At 40.3% G+C, this 22553-nt stretch overlaps 1 protein-coding gene across 1 annotated transcript in view; it reads right to left on the minus strand.

Annotated features, from left to right (window-relative positions):
- The window catches only part of KCNH1 (potassium voltage-gated channel subfamily H member 1), a 181432-nt gene that overhangs the window by 88979 nt on the left and 69900 nt on the right, over positions 1 to 22553 (minus strand). The window contains exon 8 of the mRNA XM_086460603.1: positions 3093 to 3292. Coding sequence (XP_086316729.1) covers positions 3093 to 3292 — 200 coding nt within the window. The remainder of the gene's footprint in view (positions 1 to 3092; positions 3293 to 22553) is intronic.

The raw sequence follows: 22553 nt of genomic DNA on the forward strand, positions 1-22553 counted from the left end.
GTGGAACACAGGCAGCAGCCATAGGTGTCTTTGCAATTATCTCATTTACTCTGGCAACAAATACATTCTATATTTGCACATGCTCGCCAAAATTTGGTACTAGAATTACACATGCACACTTCACAGTTACTTGAATAGCATGCACAAAAAGGGTTGTTTTAATACAAATAGTAGTGAGAAAACCTGAATATACAAGAGAATATTTAAAACGAGGCTCTTATCCAGAACCCGCTTGGTTTCCCAGTCTAAGAGAAAGTTAACTCATTTTTCATTCTCCATTTAGAGAAGTTGTCTCCAGACTTCACGAAAATTAAAGGGACTAAAGGCATTTGAGAGCTATAGACAAAGGCAGAAGACTTTCATTTGTATGGGAAGTAAGAAATATATTTTCATGGATTAATTTTAGAATCTTTCAGCAGCTTTCGGTTAAATTTTGTTTTCTAGACTTACAGACTTTGCTTTTAGATGACTATTCACTCCTTGGCATGCCTACAGTTAACACTGAGCTGACAAATTTGTGGCCTACAAAATAGTGAGAAGATGGATTCTGTGCTAAGTTCATCTTTAAATATATGCCATATCTGTAGAAAGCTGCACTGCATTACACAGCAGCACAACTGCCATTGTTCTGTCACAGGAGCAATACATGTTTTATTCATTGCACAACATCCTAGAAGTTATACACAGGCAAACCAGCAGAGCTCAGAGCTGAAAGGTTACAGATTGGCACAGCCAATAGTTGGTCTTGTATCTGCTAGCTTTTGTGATGCAGATGAAAGTTGATTTCTTGGTTTCACAGTCATCACTACTGGCAGTTCAGCTATGAACACATAAGTTATTGAAAACAACACCATATTAAGCTCTTTGATGTCCTGATAATTGGAGACTTTTTTTCCCATTTATTAAGATAATTCTCAAAGGCTACAGTGAGTTGTGCTTGGTTTGGTTATCCTGCTGTCTCCAAAGGCATTCTTAAAGCATTTCTCTCCTTATCAGAGGAAGCCAAGAATGAACTTTGAAGATAAGCTAAACCAAACATGTTTTACACAGTTATTTTTTCTTGTTGCTTTGTTAAAATGATGAAAGAAGCTTGTACTGGGGGGTGAATGAAAGCACCAGCATTCATTGCACTATCTATCCTCAGATGTTGTCTCCACCTTCCCCAAATGTACCTACCTCAAACCCATAACGCCACACAAAGATATTTTGTGAGAAAATGGGCAGAGCAGCTTCTAATCAGCGCTATCCAGTACTAAAACATCATTTCTTTCTGAAAGCTAGTATAACAGACAGTGCTTCCCAGAATCATGGTCTGGGATGTAAATGGCAGATACGGTGAAGATGTTTTAGGAAAGCAAACGATACCCTGTGTACTCATTGGTGTCCAGACAGCGCAGTGCAAGGCTCCATCTGTTTTACTTTTTCATAACGATGCTTTAACAGCTAGACAGAAATGAGATTGTTTGCTCTTTAACTGCATCATCTACAGTTTAGAATACTAAATTAAGCTACCAACCAGAAGGCTGGTGACCAGAGCATGATTTCCTGAATGAACCACCCCACAAATCATGTCTCTTTACAAGCAGAAGAAAAATAGCATCTATCTCCATAAAAGTTGGCAACTAATATGAAAGGACCAAGTAGTTGCTTTTGTACATTTGTTCTGGTGAAGGGCCATTTGTAATTTTAAAAGACAAAATGGGAACTTACTTGTAAATTCAATGAATTAGTGTGATAACATTGGCCTCACATGGCAGATTTCAAACAATACATTGTTATAGTATATCAAACAATACATATATTCCAGCTTTCATTAATATCTTTAACCTGCACAGAGAACATTACATTCAAATTGTACAAAGACAAAACAAATTTTACTTTGTATTCAGGCCCACAGAGCTGCAAACAGCCTCATACAACAGAAATAACAGAATCGTAGGGGTTGGAAGGGACCTCTGGAGATCACCTAGTCCAACCCCCCTGCTAAAGCAGGTTCACCTACAGCAGGTTGCACAGGACTGTATCCAGGCAGGTTTTGAATATCTCCTGGCAAGGAGACTCCACAGCCTCCCTGGGCAGCCTGTTCCAGTGCTCTGTCACCCTTAATGTAAAGAAGTTTTTCCTCATGTTGAGGCAGAACTTCCTGTGCTCCAGCTTGTGCCCATTGCCTCTTGTGCTGTTGCTGGGCACCCCTGAAAAGAGTCTGGGCCCATCCTCTTGGCACCCACCCTTTAGATATTTGTCAGTGTTGATAAGGTCCCCTCTCAGTCTTCTCTTCTCCAGGCTAAAGAGTCCCAGGTCTCTCAGCCTTTCCATCCCTCCAGTAGTAGAGATGCTCCAGTCCCCTGATCATCTCAGTAGCCCTCCGCTGGACTCTCTCCAGTAGTTCCCTGTCCCTCTTGAACTGGGGGGCCCAGAACTGGACACAGTACTCCAGATGTGGCCTCACCAAGGCAGAGTAGAGGGAGAGGATGACCTCCCTCGACCTGCTGGTCACACTCTTCTTAACGCCCCCCAGGATACCACTGGCTGCGTTGGTCACAAGGGCACATTGCCGGCTCACGGTCAACTTGCCGTCCACCAGAACTCCCAGGTCCTTCTCTGCAGAGCTGCTCTTCCGCAGGTCAACCCCCAGCCTGTACTGGTGCATGGGGTTATTCCTTCCCAGATGCAGGACCCTACACTTGCCCTCATTGAACCTCATCAGGTTCCCCTCTGCCCAGCATTCAAGCCTGTCTAGGTCTCGCTAGTGCAAAAAAAATCTCATTTGAAGAAATTCTGAGGTTGTGTTAGAAGCTGGAACTTTTTATTTAGTTATCATCTTTATTTACTGAAAACCAAGCTCTTTCCTTCATTATTTTTATAATATTTCAAGCCATATCACAAGCAAAACACACATCCTTTTACCACTAACATACGTCAGTATGACCAAATAACTGAAATACTGTATTTGAAAGTTTAAGGTTAAGGGAAGCTACTACTTGGAACTATTTAAAGAATATTTGTCTTCTTTACTAAGAAAGTACCTCCTGTTTATTTTAGTGAAATACTTTCAGGATGTGACTTCTTTCCTTGCAGTTTAATTTACTTACCTTTTCAGTATCTATTCCTCTGGACATTGACCAGGTGGAAACGATGTAATCCATCACACGTTCACTCAGTCCTTTAGGGACCTGGTAGAGCTTTAGAAAGTCCCGGACACTGTTCAGCATTTCATGATATCTGTTTGTATTAGCATACATTTGCTGAAATATGGTTGTCACATTACCAAAAATGGTTGCGTACAGAAGGGCTGTAAAAAATAAGAAAAACAATAGATATAATACACAGTAAGTTGTGATGATCAGTCTGTGTTCCACTGTGCCTTAAGACTGGAAACGCCAGGCCCACAGAAACGCATACAATATCGGTGCTCTGTTAGGAAGGCCTGATCAGCACAAGCATTTTATAGGTCACCTTCAGTACTACAAATTGAGGATCACCACCTATTTTTGTGATGGCACGTCCTGCAACACAAAGTTCCTGAAATACAACCATTTGTCTTCATCCACCAAACAATTCAGTAGTATCCAAAACCTTACAAAACTACAATAGAAGACACAAAAATTTTAAGACAAATAGCTTGACAGCAAATACTTTCAAATTTCGTCTCTGGTTTACAGCGCCTGTGTTGAAATGCCATCAGTGACAGATTTCCAAGCTTTAAGTGCATTACCACAGTAGTAAGCCGAGTCATCATTACCCACCTCAGTGTGACAACAACAATGCATCAAAGCAGAAGATGGAATATGTAATAAACAGGAACCATGGGTCAGTGATTTATAGATGTAAGTTTAATAATACATAAAAACTCACATTATGTTTTATATTCTTCAGGCAGAAGAACAGCAAGGCCTGAGGCAAGAGCTAGAGCCCTCAAAGGCAGACTGCTGCACAGCCCTTCTGACTTCATTTGACACAGTTATGAAGCCAGCTGGTTCATCAAGATGGGTTTAAGAATAAACATGAGAAAGAAAAAAAAAAGGCAGTATTTCCAGGTGTGGAGAGAAACAGATGAAAACACACAGGACTTGAGAAGATCCGCCTGCCAAAGCCCAAGACAGAACAGCAGGCTGGTGGCAGTCTCAATAGTCATGTTTTGATGGCTTGCAGAGGTTCTTCCAGCCAATCCAGCCCTGAACAAAAAGGAAGCACAGGAAGCCTCAAGGGGAGCTTTCCTGTGTTATGAACCAGGTCAGTGATATGTGAGAGGCTGGCTGTAAAGGGAGGGGAACAGTTAGATGGCAGATGTGCCAATAACCACCAGGAAGTGCTCTGGCTTGCTAAGGAAGTTCTTCCTCTTTATCATTTCCTTTCCCCCAAAACAGGCAGCAAATTGTCAGTATCACATCTCTTCCACTAGAGATAAAAATAAATGAGAAGTCGTATTTATTTTAAAAAATCATAATAATATTTTGTGTAATCTAAATACTCCTTTTTGCTGTTTATTTCCTCCCTCACACCCTCTTTTTTAAAATAAAAGTTTCCTCATTCCATTCATTCCTTTGAGAATGCAGCTATTTATTCAGGTCAGTGTTATAGGCAGATATCCTTAAGCCAACTAAGATGCTTTAGGGTTTTATGATCGACAAAAACCCTTTGATAATGTGCAAGAGAAACTTACAGGACTGTCTTTTCCCTGATCATTAAGAGATGCAATTTAATTTTAGACTTGCTCAAGGCCTTTCCACTGCTGATTCTCTACAGAATTCCTTCTTGATGCTGTATAGCTTCTTTTCTTTTTATAAGTTTGTGTACAGACCAGCTCTCCCCTTTTCCAACTACTCCTCTGTACAGACAGATAAAAAAATATACATAAAAATGTGCAAACTCAGGGTTGTTTTTTTTTTTAAAGTGGACACTATGAATAGGGATACAGTGACTAGAAAAGTATAGATTATTTCTCTGTTTATCCTTAACTTGTGCCTGAGATAAACCATGCCAGGAAGTCTGACACAATGAGTACTAAAGAATGAAGAAATGTTTTAAAAAAACAGATTTACTATAAATGCTCCTTAATCCATAAGAATTTGTATTTGAACAGCATTACCTTTCCATAACTATGTCCTGTTTTGCTCTCTGCTATGTAGATGCAAACACAACCCTACAATATTGCTACCTTACGTCCTACCTACATGGACTCTTACCAGATTCCCTAAGATAAACCAAACCCAGGACCTCCAAAACTGCAAAATCCCACTGGTAGGACACTGCAGCAGCGCAAGGCATCCACAAACATCATTCTTCTGCCAGCCAGTATAGTGCTGAAAATAGGTGACAGATTAGGAAGAGGGTCACAGGCAAATTGTAATCTGTAGATTTCTGGCCAACCATACTTGTGTGCATACAACTATCTCTTGTGCTCCGGTGAACAGTGAGGCCTCTGGATTCGGTATCTTGGAACATATAGCTCTACACCTGCAAAGAGTAATACAGCATCCCCAATCTGTCCCATTACTGTCCAACTACATTAAGCCAAAAGAAAAATCAGAAATTTGGTTCTTCACATTGAGTATTATTATGAGGCTAGCAGTCCCAGAGCAATTTCCACTGCAAATTGCAGCTACTATGCTCCAGTATGACCATTATCTTGGCAAGAAAAATTATTCCTGCCTATATTAAGTTTTTATTTTTAAAAAACTGCCCAGACTTACAATTCTTAATTTATCATTAGCTAAATACTTTATTACTATTAAAGTCACATTAAAGCCATGGATTTTTGCAGCCTAATATCGAGTAGATACATTAGCATATTAAACATTGACCTCTCCTGCGTAGAAATAGCTAGCTGTGTGCCTTTCCTTCTTTTCAAAGGAATAATGAAACGAACCCACTGCAGCACACTGCAGCCCCAGAAAGATTTCAGAAATACACACTCTACTACAGGAAAAAAGTTGGGCAATTTATGACAGAGCAATATCTCCAACACCTCCTCTCCATGAATGCCAAGATCTCTCAGAAAAGACAGAGCTCCACCCCCTGACATTAATATTCTTTCCTGACAATAGATAAAGAAAAACACATTGTCCCCAACAATGTGGCTACCCATTTACAATGCCATCTGTGTCACTCCATTTAAACCAGTGTTTAAATAACGTCAAAGATAAAAGCATAGTAATTTCAATAGCCAATTACTCGCACAAGTGAATCATGAAGGTCAGACAGGTTGGAAAGGTCACCAAATCATCTGCTACTTTTAATGATGTAACAAATAAGAATAGAGAAATAAATGTAAGTCAGTGTAGGTCTCAGCTACCACAGTAAAAGATCTGGGATCTGATTTTAGAATTATAAGAGGAAGAATTTCTATCTGTAAGAATGAGAGGTTTGCAATTACCCCAATTACAGATGTAAGTGCTGCATGTGGTTCCTGAGATGAATCATCAGATTGATGAAGATTTGTTCAAAATGCACTCATCCAAAGCCCTTGCATACAAAATGTGCTCATAAGAACTACACAGCAACAAGTGACACCAACATCAACTAGTGAACAACCTCTCACATCTTGTCCCCAAGACTTGCAATGCTTTCTAAAACTGAACTGCCTTCATTTTCACTTTCTGGGAAGCTGATCCAGAAAGTCTGTCTGTCTGCATATAAGTTCCACTTCGCAATTAAAAAACCTAAACAAAGCTCTTTTACACACTTAAGGAGTAGCCTGTGCTAACCTGAATACTATTCAAAGAGCAAGCACCTGGATTTACAAATAGTAGATGATTTAAATGTATAACTGCACTTTTGTTTCACTAACAAGTTCCTAGTTTATAACAAATTACTGAGTTCATAGATGGCTGAGAGAAAGCACAGCCTTGAAAACCTGTTGCACTACATCACTTCTCACTGAAGACGAAACATAACCATAAATTAACCACAAAAATTCCATGTCTCAAAGGCATTTTTCAGATAACATGTGAGGTCACACAAAATTAACATTGATCAGATAAAAAGAAAATCAGAAATTAATAATTGTGTGGATTATAACATAATTATATGAGAAAAACGCATTGTTTTTCAATGTGCAATTAGAACAATGTAAGACCTTATAATTGCTTGAGATTAGGGGTCTTGATTAGCGATAATTATGCCTACTTTATGGGTAGAGAGCACATAATCAAAAAACACTGAACTGTTAATTGCAGTCTGCAAGCAAATACCAACTGAACAGGTATCTATCAACAAACTGTTTACAGCACTAGTTTCGATAATATTGTTGCAACTTGAAATCAAAGCATCTAAGGTAACATTTACTTACCAAGTATCTATATAACCTTCTAGAACAGTACGGAATTTAAATAGGTTGCCACATTTTCTATCAAGACAGACGCAGAGCTGCCTAATTTGCTACTTCTTAGGAAGCTTTATATATTATAAAGTTTCGTATTGGTAACCTTTTATTTACCTTTTATTTTTTATTAATACAATGTAGAGAGATATAATTTCTTTTAGCTAGTAAAGAATAAATTTAAACAACTTAGCCATAATCTAATAGATCGATTAACATTACGCATTTTCTGAATTTTCACAATATATTTACATAACATTTTCACATGATATAAACCAAATTACAATTGCTACTATTTTCTTAGCATGTACATCAATTCCTGAATTTCACAACTTGGGGAAAAAGACATTTTTTGAAGTAAATGTAAATCCCCAGAGGAGTTCTCCCCCATGCTGTTCCAGTCACTGTTAGATCCTGCTCTTCCCATGGCTCTCTATTCTCTCAGACTGAACCGATACACTGTTCCACCTCTCTCCTCTTGCACTCCACCAGCTTGTAATTTGCACCTCAGCTTAGGTGTCCCACAGGCAAAAGCAAGGCAGTGGCAATAGCAAAGATCAAAGAACTGCCACACTACTATCAATTGAGCAAGTCTGCAAATCAATTCAATGGCAAAGAGCAAAGCAGAAAGCCTGAATAAGCCATGAGGGACATGAGCATCAAGCTATGTGACAGAACCACTTGACCTCTAGGATGAAAGAAGAGAGACCACAGGCAAATTTTATTAAATTCTTGGTCAAATCCTACTGCAAATATTCTCACACTCATCATCACATTTGCTGAAATCATCCTGCTGATAACAGATGGGACACGGAAGGACCACAGTGGGCTCCAGCTACAATGGAAGTCTCCCCTGCAGAAGGATAGGCCACCAGGGAGGACACAGTTGATAAGGGCTAAACAACAGAGCAGCAGAGACACGATTTGCGTTTTTTCCTCTTCCCATCACCAAAAAACCAAAAACTGCAATGAAATGAAAGTCAGAGACATAAACAAGGGAACAGCTGCTCTAAGAAGCCACTTAAGCAACTACCAAGGACTCGAGTAGTAGAAACATCTGTGCACCTTAAAATAGGCTGTCTGCAGTGTGTAAGGGCAGAAAGAGAAGAGTTAAGAACAGCTATGGAACAAACACCACAAGCAGCTTCCACCACTTCTCTCCTCACACCCTTTCTTAACTCTACAAAACAAAAGCAGACTGCTACTACAGCAGCACAGACCCACAAGCAAATAACCTCTTGTTATCTCAGGGACTCGAAACTGCTTACATTCTACCAGTTTAAGACTTAATACAGAAGGAGAGAGGTAAGCGTTGGTAAAACACCAAACCTTCCACAGAAGCTGAACTCCAGTATCCCTAAGAACACTTCAAAACTGACTTTTTTTATTTTGATTTGATCTGGTAGCACCCACACAGCTGGTAGCAGCAATCACAGATGTTTTGGCTCACAAGAATTTCACAAGCCTTGGCATCGTGGGCAGCACAAATCTCTAACAGGTTTTGCTTTTGCCTTCAGCATGTTTGAGCTGAGATAAACAGCATGGGAAAATACACAAACCAAAACTGATCAGAGGAGCGCTCAGAGACAAAGTGAATAAAAGCCAATAAAACAAACTTCAGCATCAGGCCTGCAAGAAAGCTCCTGGATGCAAAAATAAAATAAGGAATAAGAGTCTGGTCATACATTATATTTGTAATGTAAAGTGAAGCCAATAGAAGACTACATAAGCATAACACTGAAAGGAATGAAAGAGAGGAGCATCCTGGATACAGAGAGACTTCAAGCTGGTAGACTTGGAAATCCCTAATCACAAGCTTCTCTCACCTTCAGGAAAACAGGGCTGCATGTTCTTATACCATAAACAAAGAGCACTTGCAGACCAACAAGTTCACCTGACTCTTCTCACTTAAATTATCTGAAGGCATCAATATTTCTGCAAGGCCCTGTACTTCCACTGACTGGTTAGTGCCAATGGGGTAACATCATTTTACATCCAAAGACGCATCATAAACCAGATATGAAGATATATGTTCTGCCTCAACTTACAGGTAAATTCTTTAACCTGCCAGATAGCCATGACTAACTGCAAACACAGTAATACCTAGCAATTAACTGAAATAAGGGCCTTAGCCCTTGACACCAAAAAGAATTTCAAATAACCATTACAGTTTAATCAATGAGTCCACAGAAAGCTCCTTGCAGAATTATGTTTTATTTCAGTCAAAATACAACAATATGAAATTGCAAGAGCAACAGGGAAGATTTGCAAGGGCAAACATCCTCATGATTACTCAAAGGTAAAACTAGAGAAAAAGGAAGATAATTCCATGGAAACTGCACTTTCCAGTTACCTCTGTTTTATCCCCCCACAAGACAGGTTCGTCTCTGATAAGGTAAGACAGAATGGCCAGGAAATGTACTGACTTTCACTAGTTAAAACAACTACAATTCCAGTAAGGAACAAGGTATTTATCAGAACAACTTCAGGAGGGTCATAAAGGGTTTCAAACGGGGAGCAGGATCTTGATGATGCTCTATGTGTTAGGCACGTTTACTTCAGTGAATGCTAAGCCTTGCTCTAGACTAAGCCAATTTGATTATCAAGAGGAAACTAACTGTACAAACACATTACAGCTGCAACAACCATCTGTATTCCAAACATATGAGGCCAGACTCACCAGTGGGACACTTTTACCAACAAGGGATGAGTTCAGCTTAATGTATGCACTAGCAGGTTTTACCATGACGAGAATTATTAAAATGGCAAAATCTGATTAAATCCTCCACAATTTGCAAGAAAAGACACTATTTTACTGTTTTGTAGAATTTTATGGACAATAAAATTTAAATTGTCTAGAAAATTGAAATGGATTTCCATTTCATTTCCCAGCACTAATGAACAGTTCACCATTTAAATGACAACTGAGCCACTTAAGGGCATCATTTTTCTTCTGCAATTTATACAGGGTAATACACGGCCATTTTCAATTACTTGGTTAAAACTAAATCTCCAGATACCGCTTCGAGGATTCACTACCTTGAACCAATAAGAAGGCTTTTGCTTTGAAAGCTGTTTTTTATCTACCCTCAACTTGACTGAAATGGTTACCCCCAATTAGAAGCAAACTCTCATTCAAAAAAAGAAAATCTATTCCTGAAACAGAGCTACACATAAAAAAAAAAAAAAACACCAAAAAAACCCACGAAAAAAACCCACCAAAAAACAAACAAAAACCCAAAAAAAAACCCAGTTAGGAAAAGATTAAAGAAAGGAGTGAATAAAAAGGAAAAGTTCTCTTTTCATGTGAAACTGCTTACATATGTAGTTGTTGTGGTTCCTCTGTCTACCGTATTCCCTCTATGATTTGTATGATGTTTTCCAGAAAGCCTTGCAGGAGGGAAACCTAGAGAGGCTCAAGGAGATCATCTTTTATCCAGACTTTCTGGCCCTTCCCCTACAATGCTGCCACATGTTCTGCTGGGCTTTGTACTGCTGGCTCAGGATCATTCCTGTTGGCAAATAGCCTACCTGTGGCCTTTGAGAGCTCAGAACTGGATCTGAATTTTGCACAACAAAGCCATCATCACACACTTACGCATACTGAATTCTGGACTGCGCTTCCCCCTATCATTGATGCAACACAAGTGTTTGATGGCTAAAGTCACTTGCTGACAACTGCCCAAGCAGCATTCTCTAGTGCGATGCCTTTTGGTCATTGCTCCAGACCTCATTTAATTAAGGCATCTTACTTTCAAGTGAGATATTTAGAGTAATCCTTTGTTCCCAATGATAAATGGATTCAGAGAGATTCCCTCTACTCTCACCAGAGCACCCACATGGGAAGTTGGTAGCTGGCTGCATTTCTTGCCCAGTATGTTCAGATCTGAATCCACCAGTAAGAGCACAAGAAGGAAGAACCCAAGGCCTCCCCTGAGGCTGCAGTAATCTCACTTCTCATTAGGCTCAAAACCTCAACGCAGCTATGCACTTAAACATAGGCTTTAAACACTGCTCCACAGGTGTGAGCATGTATGCCTGTGATTAAAGTTAAGGACACAGTTAGGAGAAATACTGAGACAAAACAGCTCTCTTCCACCACTAACTTTCATCCACTGACTTACAAAAGCTTTTGCTGACTATGTAGCAAGTATATCACAGTCTTTTTTTAGGCTTTGTTCTTTTCTCAGAACAAAAGAAAAAGTAAGATTTTAATGCCTATAAATTATCCCAATATAAAAGCAGAGTAGGATGAAGGTGCTATGGTTTCTTTGTGAAGTGAACCAGAGATGGGTGGTAGAGTGCTGGCCTCACCCAACCAGCTGATGTAAAAGTTGCATGTCTCTTGTCCCACAGATTCCAGAGAGAATTAACTTCTCTGGATTAACTGTATCGTCCCCAAACCAAAAACTAGTTAAACAAAACCCTTAAAACAACAGAAAGTGTGTAATTGAGACAAAGCCAGGGTCTTCTGTAGCTTACTCACTAGTACCCTTCAAGCGGACTTTACTCCAAGCAGTCACACTGAAAAACAACCAGTGATCTATACATTGGCTGCACAGAGAGGTTGTGTTAATCACCGAAGAGCTGTCAAGCCTGTTCAGTTAACAGGCCAGCCAGCTAGAGTTAAGAGCATGGCTGCACCTGACAGGGTGAATGGATACTGGTGTTAAGAACAACAATTAATTCTCAGTTCAGATCAAGTTTACTGTGAAATTAAGCCCCTAAAGCTATTGCACTTAACTGGGCGATGGTGTACCCAAATGCTTTGCTTCTCCCAGCTCAGTCTGAAGCTTCTGATGCAATAACCTTGGTAAGCCAGGCTCCCGGGGTGTTGTTACTTTAATAATCAGAGAAGATGCTCTTCAGCTGACACTGAGTGGCCTGCCAATCCCATCCTGCACATGCACATCTTTTACTTCCGGGTGCAACAAGTACAAACAAGTTACATGACTCTATTCCATACAAGGTTTTCTAACACTTCCCAAACAAACCTAAGGACAAACTGGTCCGATAGCTTCCCTTTTCTGGTGTCATTAAATAGTTACAAATATTTAATGGTGTTTATAACACAAATAAGAGTAACTAAGTTTTTAATTACACTGAGTGAACCAATGAAGTCTGAGATAAAGATGACATTCACAGATGAAAACTAATTTGAGGTGGTTAAAGAATAACTGTCACTGGAATGACTAGGCCTGAGTCATGCTCCTCCCACACACTAATCACAGATGTGCTTGCAGACCAAAATCAATAGGTGTATACAGCATGTACAGGAATGTGAAATGAGAAAAGCTCATAGACAGTGGCTTCTCTAGGGGGCCTGCTTTACTGATGAGTGAAACGACAGGTTAGTGAAGACACATATGGCTTATGAAAAAACAACTGAAACAACTGTTTTGAGTTTTTAATGAGAAACCATGGTCGACTGCATGTGAGAAAAATACTTTTCTCTGGAGTGGTGAAGAAGGTCATAGCCTAACTTTCAGAAATGGGTAATCATTACTGCTCCTATGGCTCCAGTCTTGAAGATACTTGTCTTCCAGGCTGACTCTGCTGTTTTATTGGACCTCAGCAGGACTAAAAGCAGCAGTGAAGATAAGCATGCATACAACTGGGAGTTCCACTCCTAACTTCCAAAAAACACACATCATTATATTCAGGGGTAGATGTTATTGCTAAGAGATACTGCCTAATTTCTTTCACAGTAAACATTAGACAGAAATCATCTGACAACTGAAAAATGTCACGTAGCTGCGTTTTGTGTTTTGGTGAGTTTAATAGCAAGCCAGTACAAACTGCAAATATATTTGCACATATACAACTTGTACAGTCAGAAGTAATGATGCAGTAATATCCCATTGGGACCTTTTTAAAGAACTATACTGCTTGTGCAGTGCCCAAACTAGTGAGGCACACAAGAATGGCATTTGCAGATGTAATAAGCTGAAGCTGGCCAACAGAAAGTACAGAGGACTCTTAAAGGTAATGAAATACTTTTGTCAATAATTTTCAGCTACAAACCTTGTCCAGTAGCTAGGCACACAAAGCTTTTCCTTGCTTAGGGAACAATGATTTAGGGTAGACTGCAACTATACTCCCCTGCAATCAATATACACCTGGGATACAACAGGCCTGCATTTTAAATCTCAGTGCAGGAGCAGAGACCAGAACTCAGATCTCCCATTTTCTTGAAGAGTTCCTTCACCTAAAGGTGACTGGGTATTCTGAGAAAAAGAGAAAGGAGAAAAGAGTTTTTACTGTTACACCTGTTACCGTTTCCATAAACACAGCAGCAATCTGAACTCAACATTTCCATACATTTCGAGCCTTTTAACCATGAAGTAATTGATTAGAAAGGGAGAGGTAGATATCTCTGGCCATAAACCTCCCTTCTTTCACCTCTCCAGAGTAATGTATTTTCTGCCAGGCATGCTCCAGCAAGCTTTACTTGGTCAGCCCCAGCAGGTGGAGAACACCTACTACCCTAGTGCTCCCAAAGGATCCTAGAAAAAAGGTAATTTCTAAGATTGGTTTAAGTGATTTCACATGCATGCATCAACAAAGTCTTAGGAACCACAGGGATATAAAGTGACTGTAGCAATTGGTAAAAGTAGCCAGAGTCTCAGTTTAAGTTAGCCCTAGCACATCACCAGGAGTAAAACCTCAGAGTAAACTGTTCATCACCGTGATACAGGGCACATACTATGAGAACAATGGCTCCTCCGGAACGTAAATCCTGATCTTTGGATTCCAAAATGAAAAGTCCTGAAAGTTCAGATCCAGTGTTGTGTCAGCAGAGAGTGTGGATCTAGCCTAATCCTGCAGCAGTCACTAAGCAAGCGTTCCCTGACAATTCTTGCACATCAGGGATAACTTTCACAACATCAGAGGACTTCCAGAAGAGTTTTTGCAGTTATCACAATCTTTCCCTTGTTTAAGCACTGAAGAACTTGTAATTCTCTGCCACATACAGTACCACTTAAGTAGCATCTACCAGATCTTCTTAAATTCTTCCTTCCTGCTGATGAAGGCAACAAGATCTCACAGCTCATACAGTAATTGAAGACTAACAAGGAGGAGTTGGGCAAACAATTGTGGTAAATATATTCCATGTCATTTACAGGCACTGAAGTTATCAAATTATAAAGAAGTAAAAATGCATTTTAGCACTTAACAAATTGTGGTAATAACCTGCATGCTCATCTTTTAAAAGCTATGTGAAGTGAAGAACCATTTGTAAGCTGTGTGTGCTACCATGAATATTCATTTACTGGTCTTAGGAACAAGGCAAAGATAGAATGCTTTTCAACAGCTCAAATTTTTGATATTATATAGCTACTACTGGCTGACACATATTAATGATTCTTGACAGAATACTTATCTTTGATCTGTTGCTGTAATCAATCAGCACATGAGCACCAGGCTATTGAAACATTTTTCTGTCAAGCTCACTTGACAGGCTTTGAATGGTACACAGGCTCAGTGTTGGGTTTGGTGGTGGTTTTTTAGGTTTTTGGTTTGTTGGTTTGGTTTGGGTTTGTTTTGGTTTTTTTAAATAAGAGTGTCTACCCTGCAAATCACACAGATTTTCTGGATAAGCATCTCTTGAAGCTGTTCCTAACTATCAGTCCTGACGTTGAGCATTCAGGAGTTCATCACCATGGTTTCAGCTCCCTCTGACAAATGTCCCTCTGATGGAGAATCATTTATCCCTGTCTTTCTCCATCTACACATGCACATACACCCCCTTCTTTAAACCACTTCCTCTTGTCAAATTCTTGTCATCTACCTGGCACAAAATTACTCTTCATGCTTCCTTCCAGAAGTTCTGCCATCCTGTTTTCTCTCACCTCTTCCAATTTTCTATTCAATACTCTGTCTTCCTCCAGTCTTTCAGAAACCTGTCATGGGAGCAGTGATTTAGCAGTCTCTCTGCATCACAGAGCCTGCAAAATTTAAATCAACAGCTTAGCAGACCCATCAAAGAGGCTGCCAGACCTTCTTGGCCTCAATAGAGAAGCCTAATGACTAGGAAGGAATCAAAGTCAAATTAGATGGTCAAGGGAACAGGGAGTCTTCACAGGTCGGAGGAAGGGGGAAAGGGGAGGGACAGGGATGCAACCCTAAAGTAAGAGGGGGGATGGAGGAGCAGAAAAGGAACATAGGTGAGGTTAGGAATGTGGAACACAAAGCACCAGATGATAGCTGAACTGGTGAAAAAATACAGAGAGAGTCTAAACGTCCAGTTTTCTGCACAGACTTGCCTTTACTGATACCGATACCCTTGAAGTCAAAAAGAGACACTTCAGTAGCACTGCAGAGGAAGGGAATAGCTACACAGCGGTATAGCATGTACAGAGCACAGTAAGAGACATTCTGTACTAGTAAGATGTGAAGACTTAGAGAGGCAAGGCAGGCAAACCAGACACATGGAGCAGTTTGCATAAGGTCACACGGGAGAGTGTGTAACAGAGCTGGGAACTCAGCCCAAACCTGCCAACTCAGGTCCTCTCCCCTACCCACTAGCCCTCACTGGCTCCCACACTTGTTCTTCAGCACTGATGAGATAAGCAGCAGGGTTCAGGGGTGGTTTTTTTCCACCTTTTGCTTTGCCCTTTGCCTATCAGCTTATTTCCTTTACAGGCTTCAACATTGATTTTCTGTGTCCAGAACCTTCTGCAGCTTCTAGAGACTAACAAGCACTGATTCTCTCTGAACGTTTGGTAACCAGCTCCAGGAGAAAAGAGAAACATTGTCTCTGGGTGAATCTTCGTCGCTCCAGGAAAAAGAAATCGTACCAAAAGCCTGCTTAATGAACAAACTGTTTGAGTTAGGACAACATTCACTAAGGTCAATAAGTGAAACGCAGCAGTAGTGGGCTGAGCTGTGGCTAACAAGCATCCCTAAAAGCTTTGTTTAAAGACTGTGTCGGCATTGTGACTGCAACGCAAGACACTTTAGACTTTGCAAGTCAGACCAGAGAAACAAAGTGCCTGTGCTAACAAATAGTACGGCGAGAACTTTGTCTTTGCTAGAGGCTAATGAAAATAAATTGCTCATTTTTTATATCTTAAAGCAAATACTCTACGATTTTTATTTACTTTTCTCCATTTTTTCAGTGCTGAAAGCTTAGGCAATAAGCCAGAAAGATGAAAGCATAAACACTCTAGAACAAGCCAAGGGGACTGGACAAGAAATCCAGAGAGGTATCGCAGAGGGCACTAAAGAGAACAAAAATGTTGGGTCCTAACGGTATCCTTCATACAAAGTCTAAGTAAACAGGTTGTCACAAGCAGGGTGTGAAAGGGAGGAATAAAGTCCTTTGTGCTAGTCTGTAGACTGGCAGAAAAGAACTTTGAGAACTTCTGTACAGACACAAATCTCTTCACAGTATTTTCACTTGCCCAAGTTCTCCTCATCACTGTGCCATCAGGGACAGCATCCATCCATCTAGAGATCACTGCTCTGCAGTTGGAAGGAGAGGAGATACTGTTCTTCTGAGTATGCCAACATCTTGAACCATTGTTCCTCCCCAGCTGTGTGGCTCTACTTTGCTAGGAGCCTTTCCTATTTGACATTATTTTTCTACTGACAAGGTAGGGATGTGAAATCCTGAACAGTTCTAAATGCTACCTCATTCTATGCTTCATATTAGTGTGGTCTAAGAAAGGCATAGGAAAGAAGGAAATTGCTCAGTAAACCATATTTGACGGGAATCTCCATCAGGATTCCCAAACCAGAATACTCAGGACTATGTTTTCATGTTCCTAATCCAAGTGCAGGAGGGAGAAAACACATATGTGTATCACACAAAAGGCAGAAGATTCTTAAAGCAAGTCTTTTTATATTCCACCCCACACACTAAGAATATGTTTCCCCCTCCCAGTGACTACCAATGTGATCTGTAAAATCTCTGTCAGTTAATGCCCAGTCCCGACTCCCTCTGCTGGTACTTGCATACAGTCTCCTCTTCCTCAGCCTTAGGAAAGAAGCAATGTCCTTTAGTGTTTCCAACAGCAGTGTGCTAGAGGGAATGTGTTGTCACAGCAGTTTCATGAGAATTTATAAATATTTTGTGAAGTATTTAAAAAGAATATTTTGGAATCTTTGAGTGTTCATTATTGGGTTTTTTTTCCTTCCTGTATTATATTACCCTTGTACTGTCTGATAGACTTATACTTCCAGCTAGACTGAAGTTAGAACAGAATTAAGTTGTAATGAATATAAAACCTTTACTTGCCTTAATCCATGGTTTCACACTCCACACAAACAAGACAACTGCTAATAAAAGTCTTTAAAAAACCCTGCTTCATCAACATCACAAAAACAGCAAAAGCACAGCAAAAGCTTTAAATACTAGAAGTTGCAAGCTGGAAGTGTGGGAGCCCATTAAAAAAAGCACTGCACAAGAATGCTCAAGGCAAATGCCATTCAAACTTTTTCTACTCTGAAGTTATTTAATTGTCACAGCAATCACAAGGGATAAGGCAATGTATAAAGGAATTGGCTTCTGTAGGCTTGCTGCTGTTCAGTCTTCTGGAAAGGTATTCACTGTAACAGTGCCATCAATTTGAAATGCTTCTCAGTTCTGAAAAGCAATCTTTCTAACCTGAGGCTTGATACTTCAAGCTGCAGAACACCTTCAGCTGAAACAAGTCAAATGACATGGGGTTTCTGAGTGCCCCAAAAGACCAGAACCCCAAAATAGGGGCAAACTGAAGTATTCAGCAAGTAGAAATACTTGTTTTACACACACAGAGACACAAAAAGCTAAATTCCTCCTTTTTTGTGTGTGTGTCTCCAATTCCAATAATCCACCATTAAGACAACACAGCTTCTGCATTAGTTCTTTCTGCTCATTCCCTGAGCATTAGTTCTTCTTGCTCATTCCCTGAGCACTAAAAAGTAAGCTAGCAGTGCAGCATCAGGAAAGCCTGTTTCCATATAATACACATTTGCATGGAACTGTATAGTTTCCTTTTTCACTGCATTTACAGTCACTTAGACCTTTCTGCACAGACTGGATGAAAACATGCTACAAACTCAGCATGGAATTTTTAAAGGCATATAAATTATTACAATTTCTACAAGGCTGTAGACAAAACAGTCCTATGTATGCACCTGTACTCAAATTTAAAAGATCTGTTATTCTGAAAAAGGTGTAGCAGCACCAATGTTGCCATAGGACTCACTCCATCAGAGTTACAGTCTTTTCTTGCTGAAGTATCGATTTCTTCACTGCTTTCTGTCAGCCAACAATCCGTACAGAAGACCTACATTTCTCCTTGCTTTCAGGAAGGCTACAATCCGGCCCAGCCTTCCCAGCTGTATGTTCAATGAATTGCTGGGAGGGAACTCAAGAGTGGTTGGATTACAGGTGCTCTGCTGAGCTGAACCTAGCTACCATCTCTGACATACAGCTTCTAGGCACAAACACTATGCATTGGCTTTATCTCATTTCTAGAACTAATGCCACCTCCCCATGTCCATACCTCCTTATCCCTCTAAGTTACTGCCAAAGTACCCCTAATGAAGGCTACTCAGTTCGAGAACAACTAACACAAACCACAACATCATTAAACAATACAGTCTATCACCAGGCTCCCATTCAACAGCCTAACATTTGCAGTGTTTGAATTGCTGTTGCCTGGTCTAAAAAGTCAGTCTAAGTGCTGGAGCTTTCACACAGAGAAATAACTAGACAACACGATGAGTGGGGAAGGAAAGCAGTTTCTTCACTGACCAGGTCCTTCTCTCCCTCACAGTTGCTTCAAGAAGAGCATCAGCCAGGCACCCCTCAGCTGACAAACACCGGACAACTACACTGACTCTTCTGCAATGAGAATTGATAACCATTGCAATATCTCCATGCAGAAGATAAAGAAGAAACAACCAGAACTGAAGAGTGCAAGATTTAATCAGTGAGTCTCTGCCATTATCTACTTCCAAGAAGTTAAGATGCTACATTTCTTTTCTACCTGGAAGAAAATTTAAGTGCTTTCCACTGAAAATCCACATCTTTACTGATTCGCACCAGACCTCTGCAGACTATCTAAACAGCAGAAACACTAAAATTCACTGCTCATTTCAATATGGCTACCAAAGATGGGAATATCTCATAAAGCTCAGAAACAGTACCTTCACTTTCCTATCATGCTATGCCACTCCTGGTTCTGCCAAAGCTGATTTTGGAGTTCATTATAGCTCAGCTTCCATATCCTGCCCCTCTACAAGTCAACAGCTCTCCAAAACAAGCTGTGATGCAAAACATTTTTTGGGAAAAAAAAATATTAATGTTATGACAGCAAAGCAAGACCTAGTTTTTCTCTCAAGGTCTGTGCATCCAGCACAGCATCTGTAAGCATAACAATGTGCACATATGCAAACTGGTGCAAAAGGCCCTCTCCCACCACCTTGGAGAAGAGTCACACTTTCAAGAGCTTCCAAAGAACAGCAGTATAGAAGTTAATCAATGTAATTTAAAGTTTTATGACAGAGTTTTACAATAGAGTTTCAGTAAGAGAAAGTTTAAGATTAAGGGGAAAAAAGTCAGCACAGTGTTGGTGCTGACACATTTGTGTTGGTATCACTTACTAACTACTCAACTCTGACGACCCAAACCAGAAGGTTTCAGAATGACCCCAACAGAGGGGGAGCCTGAAGGCAAATGATTAAACAGCTGCTGTCCAGGACAAAAGTTTAATTACTGTAACCAAACCCATAATTAGGTTAATTGCAGCACACAGACATCACCAATTAACTCACAAATTTCCAGTCCAACACATCTAAAAATCAGTGCCTGAAATGAAGCACACACACAGGACTCTCTGGTATCTGGGCTAGAGAGGAACACAGCAGAATGGAATTTATTCCCCAGAAGAAGACACAGAGGAGGATACTTTTAAGCATTTCAGCAAACAAAATAACACAAAAATCTCCAACTTTAGACAATACAAAACACACCAGCAAGTCACACCTGGCTCACAAACAGACATGCTAACACCTGTGCATAGCAACACAGCTTGGGTGAGGTCTAGCACAGAACTGACTGTGCAGAAAATCATGTCTGTGCTCTCTGAGGGAAGCTTACAAAGACACAAGTACCAAAGATCAGCTTAGCTAACCCAGTAGGTACGTACTGTCCAGTATTTAAAAGTTCAGTCTGTCCCTCACCTATCACCTTTTCCCAGATCCTCCTAAGTTCCACATGTGCACAGGACTCCAGCAGCATGACTCTTCTGCCAGATGCCACTGCTGCCACAGCTGGGTGGCCAGCCCATGCTGCTTCTCCCAGTGAGTGCTTCCCTGTAGGATGCAGATGTGGCCAGCCTGCCAGGCTGGGCTGCAGGCACTGGCAGCTAGAGTCCCTGTATGTCTTAGCTTGTCCTCAGAGCAGTGGCTTTCAGGAGCTAAACATGCCCATCTTTTCCTGAGTCACACTGAAGTCAGGTATCTCCCTGTCACTTCCATGATTCATTCTCTTGTGAAGAGAAAGTAATACACACAATTTTTGTGTCTAATCAGCACTTCCACTGAAATTAAACTATGTATATGGCTAGCTCAGTAACCACATAAACTTGTGAGTTGTTCAAGACCAGCATTTTCCAATGGGTCACTATTAAAGGTCCTTACATTGTTATCTTGAAAGAAGGCTCGGGTTTTTTCTAAGGATTCTCCTCTATGAGTATTCTCTTTCTGTCAAATTTCAATTTTCAGCCCTGCTGTTCTCATATATATCTGCTCTGAAGATCAAAATCTTGCTTTGTTAAGTGGACAAACACCACCCTTGCTCTCAGAAATGGCTGACCTTGACTCTCTCAACTTGGAAACCAAAAGATTTAGAAAGTTAGGAACATGAGTCAAATGGAAAACAGAAAGAAAATGTGTAGACAGCCCTAATTATAGATGTTGTTACATTTTGTTTCTAATACTATCATGATGGCAGCAGACAGATAATAGCAGTAAAATCAGAAATAGTAGGAAGGACTCAGAACACAAGCAATAACACAAAACACATCATCAGCCTGTGGAAAGCACAAAGCCATCAGTAAAAAAGCTCTTTGTTTTGGGGTTGAGTTTTTTTCTCGTTTCTAATGGGAAGACACTGGTCCAATCAAGCTGTTTTGAATTGATGATCATAGTTGTTATGCTCTGTTTACTTGTCTGATTGTAATTTTTAAAGTCCACAGTGTGAATTACAGCATACCCAGTGTATTCACTACACAATGACACAACACAGAAACAGCACAGAGATCACACAAGGAATACAGAAGCACAGTATGGTTTTGTTGTTGCACAGATATCAGCGCTAAGCTTATCAGCTGGTACCGGGAAGGTGCAGTCATCTCTCACTAGAGAGACTGCATATCTACAAGTTGCAGCTCCTTCCTGACAGGACCAGAAAAATTAATACCAGCACTGAAAGTGCAGTTGTTTCCACAAATAACTAGTCGGTTTAAACTGCCAGAATTAGCCTAGAAGCCTATGTTACTAGGCTTCTCTCTCCATTAGCATTTTAACTTTTACAGTCCCATCTACATTTTCTCTGTTAAACATCCTGCTTAGGTGCCATTGACATCAAGGTATGTCTTACCTCCTGCTGTCCAAGGTTAGAGTTTTCCAGTGGGTCACCAGTACCAACAGTTATAATTCTCAAGGCCGGGTTCATTGTTTTTTATAGGTGCTAAGTACTCACAGTTCTATTTTGTGTCAGAGGCTTAGCAACACAAAGTCAGGTTTGCCATGTACCAAGTGGGGAAAATCAGAAGTTAAAACACATATTATCAAGCACCCATGAAAATATTGGTCAAAATTACTTGCCACAGGTTAACAGAAAAATGATGTGACAGCACACAAAAATAGTCTCAAACTCTGTCAACAGACAATTTTGTTTGAACATTCAAAATTTACATAATTTGAAAATCTGCCCCAATAGCATTATATGAGGAAGAGTAAGTGCATTTACAAGCAGAGATTCAGAGTCAACCTCAGAAGAAATCCAACCCTTTGATGAAAGATGTTTCGCCTTCTTTTACTGCAAAAGCTCTCGACACACTGGCAGCTCCTGTGGGGACAGAGCCTTTGAAACTCCTCCCAGAACACTTTAGGAACAGCACTGCTGGAGTCAGCAGAGGAGAAATCTGTGCAAAAAGTAAAATCTGATCCTTCGGGTAAACAGGTTTTGTGGATTGTGTGTTGATTATTTCCTTCAGTTGGCATATTTATATGC

The sequence above is a fragment of the Leptosomus discolor genome, chromosome 2 (assembly GCF_034619465.1).
Source record: "Leptosomus discolor isolate bLepDis1 chromosome 2, bLepDis1.hap2, whole genome shotgun sequence".
In the NCBI taxonomy this organism is placed as follows: domain Eukaryota; kingdom Metazoa; phylum Chordata; class Aves; order Leptosomiformes; family Leptosomidae; genus Leptosomus; species Leptosomus discolor.